General features: G+C 28.7%; 1 protein-coding gene across 1 annotated transcript; it reads left to right on the top strand.

Annotated features, from left to right (window-relative positions):
- Positions 1–786: 786 nt before the first annotated feature.
- LOC103579051 (dolichyl-diphosphooligosaccharide--protein glycosyltransferase subunit DAD1) lies at positions 787–4,075 on the top strand. Its single transcript, XM_008560349.3, has 2 exons — positions 787–1,106; positions 2,110–4,075. The coding sequence occupies exons 1-2, from the start codon at positions 902–904 to the stop codon at positions 2,238–2,240; spliced, it is 336 nt and encodes a 111-aa protein (XP_008558571.1). The 5' UTR covers positions 787–901; the 3' UTR covers positions 2,241–4,075.
- The last annotated feature ends 4,669 nt before the right edge of the window (positions 4,076–8,744 follow it).

The following is an 8,744-nucleotide window of genomic DNA, read 5'->3' on the forward strand; positions in this document are numbered from 1 at the left end:
TTGTGACCGTCATTAAATTTTTGGTCACGAATTTGGGCTTGGTCATGAATTTGGTCAGTCACAACCAGCTAGATGATTAGACGCAATCTTTTTTGCAAATGATTGAGAAATTTAGTTTCCCTCGTATTCTTATCTCTTGATATTTTTTAGAAAATGACGGTTTCAAAATTTGAATTTGTCTAAAAGTTAGAAAGGCGTTTGTAAGATGTTGCCACAATTGTAACGGTCCGTCATTTAATGAACGGTCCGCTGACGGTCTTGTGACCATGACATGATGGTCAAAAAATGACCTGACGGTCAATCTCACATCACTAGTTATTGACAAGTTGTCATCAACTTGATCGCAACTTGTTGACATCAACTTTCTAATCAGGAAATCTAGTTATCAGGGTTTTTTTATCAACTTTGTAGTTTTGCAACTCTTGACTCCAATTTGTTACCAACTTTCTGGGAAAATTGAAGAAAATTTTTCCGCCAACTAATGTATGTCAACTTTTGCTATTAACTTTCGCAGAAAGTTGCCGTCAACTTAAGGAAATCCAAGTTTTTGCGGCCAGCTTGGTGACTTATTGCTGTAGTAGATTGTCGCCAACTTGCTGTCAACTCCACTAAATTATATAATTTTTTAGTAATCGATATCAATATTTAAATACATTCTATATTACTGACATTTAATAAAGAAAACGAAAAAAATTGTTTTTATCAAGTATTTCCTCTAATATTACACCATACTCCACGAATATCTCTATATATCTATCGCACTCATTTATCGTGGTGATTGTGGTTGATAGTTGGTGCCGTTGGTGTTTCTATTTGCCACGCGTCAATCATACATATAAAAAAAATAAAAGAAAATAAACATTTACAAAATAATTATTTAAAAAATAAAATACTCGTAAAAATGTCGGTCGTTGCGGTGATAAAGAAATTTTATAACGAGTACAATAAAAGTACATCGAAGAAACTCAAAATAATAGATTGTTACTTGCTATACATTTTACTGACCGGTGTCATACAATTTGTATATTGTTGCTTGGTTGGCACATTTCCATTTAATAGTTTTTTAAGTGGATTCATTTCATGTGTATCTTGTTTTATTTTAGCAGGTAACTTATTATTTATTTATTATCATACATATATCGATGCCTCCTTAATTTTAAATCTTACGAATAACATTAACCTCAATATATATTTTTTTCCTCATAAGACCGATTAATTTATTATTTAATTATCAACTATTTAAATGTTTATTTCAATTTTAATTTAAGGGAAATTCACTAATGTGAAATTTCTAAAAAATAATTTTTTTTTTTACATATCTCATTAGGCTATACCTTCAAAAATAACATACTAAATTTTAAAGAACATATCTCGAATAGTTTTTTGTTATAACCATCTAAAGAGCAGCCGCTTCTCGTTTCTCGAAAATACATTTTTCAGAATTGTTGCATTTATTACTCGATAACAAATTATCCGATCGATTTGATTCGAATTGTAGCTACTTTTATATATGTCTCTATGCACCGTGAAGCTGCAGTTTTCCGATCGAATTAAAAATGTAATTTTGCTAGCCCAAAAATCATTAAATTTTCGCGCAAAATTAGAAATTTTTATTAAAACTCCACCATTTCGTTAAACTTCAATTTTTTTTGTAGTCCGAGAGTCATGGTACAGGAAATATCTTATAGCTTAATAAACTTTTTGGTTTTTTTAATTTCATCCACTGTGAAGGTCGCTATCACTGCAGTAATGGGGAGACTTTTTTTCTTAGAGTGTTGGGAGATTGAGAATAACTCGCTGAATTTTTAATTTTTTGGTCCAAAAATTTGATCTTGTATCCACTATATATCGAGAAAGATATCCTTCAAATATTAAAAGATCCCATGCAGTAATTTTTTTTAAAATCATTCCCAAACATCGTCTTTTTTTCAAGTGATCACACTAGTGGTCCTCCTTAAATTAATATAAATTCTGTATTGACAGCTGATGAATAAAAAAAATAATATATTAGTAATTTGATTAATTAGTTACTTTACATCAATCAAATACAATTTATATGTACGGTTTTTTTAAATATAATGATATATATTTATAAATATTTTATTACAGTTTGCTTGAGACTACAAGTCAATCCACAAAACAAAACTCAATTCTATGGAATAAGTCCAGAACGTGGATTTGCTGACTTCATATTTGCACATATTATTCTTCATCTTGTTGTTATGAACTTCATTGGATAATTTAATATAATAAGTATAAGAAAATAACTAAATATAACAACAGACTTGATTTAATAAAAGTCCACTAATAACTTAAAGAAAAACTTGTTTACACTATTTGTAATAATGAAATAAATTTATAAAAATTAATAATTTATTTTTTTATATTATTCATTATTATTTTTCATTGTTTTAACAGAATACATTGCAGAATTCTCAATAAATTATTTTTTAATAATATTACGAGCAACTTACAGTCACTACGCGACTGTCCGAGTTTTATTGCCAAATTTATTAAATATCATTTTGAATTTAACTGTTTATTAAAATCTCTACTCTAAAATTTACTCTAGAATCTTTTGTTTATTTATATTACAGGGTGACCATAAACCAGGAAATATCATAGAAATGTCGGAATTTTGAAAAGTATTCGGGAATTAAAATGGCGACAGTTCAAAATAAAAAAATTTTTCAATCATACACTAGTTATAAAAATTAAGGGATATTAAAAAAATTTCAAATCTTCAAGTGATTTTCAACAGGTTGTAACTCGAAGGAAAATAATCATACGACAAAAGCAAAAAAGGCAAATTGTAACTTAAGGTGTCTAGTTTTCTGATCTGGGTTAAAATTTTTTTTATCATGTGCGGTTCCGGAGTATCCTAAGAAAACTATCGATAAAGAAATTTATCAAAATTTTTGCTGGTCTTAGAAACGGTCTTCGAGCTTGAATAAAATTTTTTCGATAATTCTGATTGAATTTTGATTGCTCCGGGAACCGTGTATATAAAAAAAATTTAGACCAGATCAGAAACTAGACACTTGAAGCTACAGTTTGCCTTTTTGTTTTTGTTGTGCGACCATTTTCCTTCGAGTTATAAACTGTTGAAAATCACTAAAAAATTTGAGATTTTTTTAGTATTCCTTACTTTTTGTAACCAGTATACTTGGAATTTATTTGAATCATAAAAGTTCTTATTAAATATTTTAACTTACACATTTATAACATCAAATAGTCCAAGGCAATATTAATTTTGTTATTGCCATTTTTTAAGGTTTCTTGCATGATTTAATTATTGAAAAAATGGAAATATAATAAAAACTTTGAATATCTAAATGAAGCCAATAAAATTTCTAAATCAGGGAAAAATTTTACTGGAAAACCGGGAAATATTAGGGAATTTCAACATCATTTCTTTGTGGCCACTCTGTATTATCATTGAAATTTAATAAGACAAATCTCATCGTGAACTCGCAAACTTATCGGTTTTGATGATCTTATAATCATGGGATTCTTAAGAAAAAATCTACACACGGTCAATTTTTTTTTTTTATTAGTCATCTAATATTCTTTTTTTTTTCACTGATACCAAATTAAGTTTGTTTAATTTTTATCATTAAAGAAGAGATGGCATGGATTAAATTTTTCTTATGCTTCTTAATTATTTATATAATAGTTATATATATATTCAGTCATATTCGGTGACAGAGTAATTAAAATATCAATTTTTTTAAAGGAAATGAAAACGATTGTCTTTTTTTTCAGCGTAATTTAAATATAACTCGAATGACATAGATAAATTGATTTTTCTCGATACTTGGCAATAAAGAAGAGTTGAAACCATGAACAGGCACAAAGACAAATCAAGACTTTTCTAATGATACCAAATTTAATAAAATTATCTAATTCTATCATATAGATGTGGCTGAACCAAAATTTTCTTCATTCTCTTAATAATATAAATTATGATTTATGATAATTATATTTGAAAAAAATGTCTAACGTACTTTTTAAATTAAACTATTGTCTACTAAAATTTAATTGTAATGAATAAAAGTGTTTTATTATTTGTCAATATTCTCGTTCAATTATAAGTGCTCCGGAAAAAATGATTTTGCCTCATATTATATAATTATACATAATCAGTTATATATGATCAGAACCAAAAATTGGCCAGATCTGATTATATATAATCATATACGAAAACTTTTTTTAAAAACTTAAGAAATCGGTTTTAAAGATCTATGCATGAATTTGAAAACTATTGAGCAGCTTACAAGTAATTACAGTTTTAATAAAAAAAATTAATTTTTCCATGTTAATCAGATGGGAAATTAAAGTTAAAATAGCAACCTCTTACAGTTAAGCTAGAAAGCCCATCTTTTGGGAGGATAGTTTTCTCGGCAACCACTAACGTTTCAGGGGGGTGAGACCAAAAAAAATAGTTTTTTTTTTTTTTAAGCACCCTAATACATATATTTATCTATGTGAAATTAACGTGGATGGTGATAATCTATACATTATACGTAAATTTATTTCACCAGGGGCTCTTGCGCATTATCGTCCTAATACAGCTGTTTTTTTTTGTATTATTGCTTATTGGTAAGCCTGAATTTTTTCAATTCAATGTTTTTTTCATTCACATATTTTTTTCTTTTTTTTTTTTGTTATTAATCGAGATATTTTGAGTAAGTTCTTTTATAATTATAAAAAAAAAATAAAAAAAAATTTAATGAAAGAAGATTGTATATATTTTTAATTCATTCGTGCTTCCCGTCATTTTTTTAAATTATTTTATAATAAATGAGCATTATAAATCGTGCACTTTTGGATTTTCCAAATTTTTTTATTTTTTTAACGTATCTTATATACTCTGATTTAAAAAATCGATTTAAAAGGATTCAAAAAAAAATTTTTTTTAAATACTTTCAAATAATTTCGAATACTTTGAATTTCTCAAGTTTTGAAGAATCGAATTCCTACGAATCGCTTTTAATCATCTGTCTCTAACGAATTCCAAACGATTAAAAAGAATTTAAAAAAACAAATACCTTCGAATCCTTTTCAATCGCTAAATAATAGTCTAATTTCTGGTTCATTGGGGGATTGAATAAAATTCAGAGAGATTCGATTTTTTGAGTAACTTCGAATCCTTTGGACTTTGAATCGCTTTAAATATTTTTTAATCGTTTAGGTGAATTCAAAAGTATTATAAAGTTAAAATTTTAAATCACTTTGAATATTTTCTAATATCAAAAGTGAATTTAAAAGTATTTAAATTTTATAATTCTGAATCACTCCAAATACTTTATAATCGCCGAGGTGATTTAAAAGTATTCGAATTCTGAAATTTTAAATATTTTTAAATACCGTATAGGGATTTAAGGGGGGGGGTATGGGCTAAATCGTGAAAAAAACGCTTTTTTCATGAATTTTTTTTAGGCGTATGGATTGAGCAACATAATTAAAACCTTTCGAACATTATTAAGTTTATGTTCAACAACATTAGATAATTTTTTTAGGTAATAGTATTCGAAAACAAGCCGGTGATGGAGCTTCTCCCAGAACGTCTTAAAAAAAATATGATTTGCAGTGAACAGTGTATCTCAGCTGAAAATTAACAAAAAAAAAAAAACCATTGAAATTTAATCAAAGCATTATTAAAACCTCCCCCCAACGTTCCCTGATTATTTCTTTTTTTTTCATTTTTCAATTTTTTGTGGTCATTTTAAATAAAAACTACCATTTTTGTCTGAAAATTTGCGTCATTTTGGGGGTGGTAAACCTCCTTGATGTAAAAAAAAATTCTAAAACTCAACTTGGGGGGAGGTTTTTAATACGTAGAAAGTGTGTACCAAGTTTGAAATGAATCGGTAATGTAGTTTTGAAATAGCAGTGCTCACGGACTTTGAAAAAGTAGTTTCGAGGAAATTGCGTGTGAAGTTTTAGATGCTAAAAAAGTAAAAAGAAATATAATTTTTTTTTTTTAACTTACACTGAATCATCGATTCCAGCTCCATAAAGTAGAGTCCTTGCAGCAGCTTCGATTTCTTCGGCCTCTAATTTCTAAGAAGACCAATTAGTTAATAACTTCGAGAGTTTTGCTCTGATCGACTTCAAATTTGGAGACAATATTCTTAAAATGTAAAGCTATAAGAAAATGAAAGAAAAAAAAAATCGATTTTTAGCCCATATCCCTCCTCCCCCTTAATTTAATTCGAAAAATTTTGAAATTTTTGAATCGCTTCTAACCGCTTTTTTTAATCAGGGTATATATGTGTCTAAGTCTATTTGACCAATTGATCAGGAGACACGGTAGTGTCTCGCGCCAAGTACACGTTCAAATCAAACACATGTATATGTGTGAAGTGTCATGGCGCGAGCCTACCGTGTCTCTATACCGTAGACAGAACGGTATTTAGCTCCAAATTTTAAAAACTTTTTTAAATAAAAAAATTTCTCGAAAATTCCTTTTCCAGTCGAAAGATGATTGATTGTTCGTCATAAAATTATGAAACTTTACCCATTTTAGTTATAAGAACTAATTTAAATAATTAAATTAGGCCAGCATATACTATAGCACCCCCATTTTTAATTATCTTACAAATTTTTTCATGCGAAAAGGGCACTGCCAGAGAATAAACAGTTGTAAGAAGTGCCATGATTCATATTAAAATAATCAGGAGACACATAAATTTTTCTATAGCAATGATTAGTTTTTTCGCCACCAGTGGAGCTTCAGTCTGTATTTTTTACTATAGTTTCATGTGAAATTTACCCTGGTAGTCACCTTGACCGCATGTTAACTTCCCGAATAGCCACTTTAGCTTGAAATTGGCTGTAATTTGATTTGACAGCAGTTTGAAATTTCCTGAAATTTGCTGCCCAAATTCGTCGACAATTTGACAATAAAAGTTAGAAAGAAAAATTTGTGGTTAATTTTTGCTCAATTTACAGGTAACTTTTTGCTAGATAAAGAAGTCGGTAACGTTCGTTTTTACCATTTCAGAAGATAAGTAAATTTATGCATAGAATTGTCTACAACTTTACGGTAAAAAAATACTTTAGAATTTTTCAAGTCAAATTAACAATAAATTGACATAAAATTTGCCTGAAAATTGACGACAACTTTTTTCTTGTCGATTTTTGACGAAAAATTTAAGGAAACTTTTGTTAGTAACTTTTGTTATGGCAAACTGTGCTATTAGAGTCAGTAAGATTTAGCATAGTAAATATAGTGAATATCCTAATGACCACTTTAGTTTGAAATTGAATGTAATTTGAAATTTTAAAATTACAAAAGTTTGCTGTCCGACCTTGAATTTTTCGTCAAATGTCTGTCAACTTTCGGTGTTTTTTGTTACTGACGTCAGCTTGTATACAAGCTATTTATGTTTTTCAAGTTTACTAATTGATTGACAGGTGGAGGCACTTGAGGCCATTGAGGATGTAACCGTTTCCTTGAATTTTTTGTAATATATCCGTCAACTTCGGGCTTTTCCGTTTTTGACCACAATTACTATACAACTTTTGTAGTGAATTTGCATTCCAATTTGGTTAGTAAATTTACGGCAAACTTTACAGCAAGTTGTACACAAATTTTCGAGCTGTGTCAAGATTTCGAATGTTAGCGGCAACCCAGGAATCCAGATTTTTAGCGAAGAAATTGAAATTGAAATGAAACTTTTAATATCTTAATGACGTAAAATATATATAAAAAGTATTAGTTTATCTTGTTAGCTCTCTTATACGTAAAATAGCTTATAAATTTGACGGAAAATAAAAACTTATATATAACTTTAAGTTTATGTGTAATTTTATGTGTGAGACAGCCTACAGTTGGAATGAAATTTTTTATAGATCAGGAGACACGGTAGGGTCTCGCGCCAAGTACACGTTTAAACACATGTATATGTGTGAAGTGTCATGGCGCGAGCTACCGTACTACTATAAACCGTAGACAGAGTGGTTTTTGGCTCATTCTAGCACTCATTTTTATAAACTTTTTTAAAATAGTAAATTTTCAAAAAATTCTTTCTATATTCAAAAGATAATTGATTGTTCGTCTTAAAACTATGAAACTTTATTCATTTTAGTAATGAGAACTAATTTAAATATTGAAATTAGGCCAGCATATACTATAGCACCCCCAATTTAGACGTTTTTAGAATTTTTTCATGCAAAAAGGGCACTGCCAGAGAATAAAAAGTCATAAGAAATGCCATGATGCAGTAAAACATTGAAATTTTATTATAGCAATGATTCATTTATGCGCCACCAGCGGTGCTTTAGTCTTTATTTTTTACTATAGTTTCGTATGCAAATTTTTTATGAGCATAAATAAATTCGTTTCATAATCATAAAATTTTATGAAAAATTTAAGGAAAATCAGGTTTTGTAAGTAAACTTTTGCTCAAGCAAATTGTGCTATTAGGGTTAGTTGACGTCTGCCGTAACTGCCCTAACAGTCACTTCAGATTGAAATCGACAGTAATTTGACAGTTGAAATTACCGAAATTTGCCGCCCGCATCTGCCGACAATTTGATAGCAAAAGTTGAAAAAAAAAAAATTAGCGGTTAATTTTTTTTTTTATTTAGAGGTTACTTTTTTGGCTAGAAAAAAACCCTAGGTAAAGTTCCTATGAAATTGTTGTCAAATGTCGTCAACTTCGGGCTATTCCGTTTTTGACGAGAATTTGCATACTACTTGCTATACAATTTGACGTAAATTTACTACCCGAATT

This window comes from Microplitis demolitor, chromosome 1 (assembly GCF_026212275.2).
Source record: "Microplitis demolitor isolate Queensland-Clemson2020A chromosome 1, iyMicDemo2.1a, whole genome shotgun sequence".
NCBI classification, from domain to species: Eukaryota; Metazoa; Arthropoda; class Insecta; order Hymenoptera; family Braconidae; genus Microplitis; species Microplitis demolitor.

Excerpts from the sequence above, each read along its gene's own strand:
- LOC103579051 (XM_008560349.3), top strand. The coding sequence starts at position 902 with ATGTCGGTCGTTGCGGTGATAAAGAAATTTTATAACGAGTACAATAAA. Across the intron at positions 1,107-2,109 it reads ATCTTGTTTTATTTTAGCAG|TTTGCTTGAGACTACAAGTC; the intron begins GTAACTTATTAT and ends ATTTTATTACAG.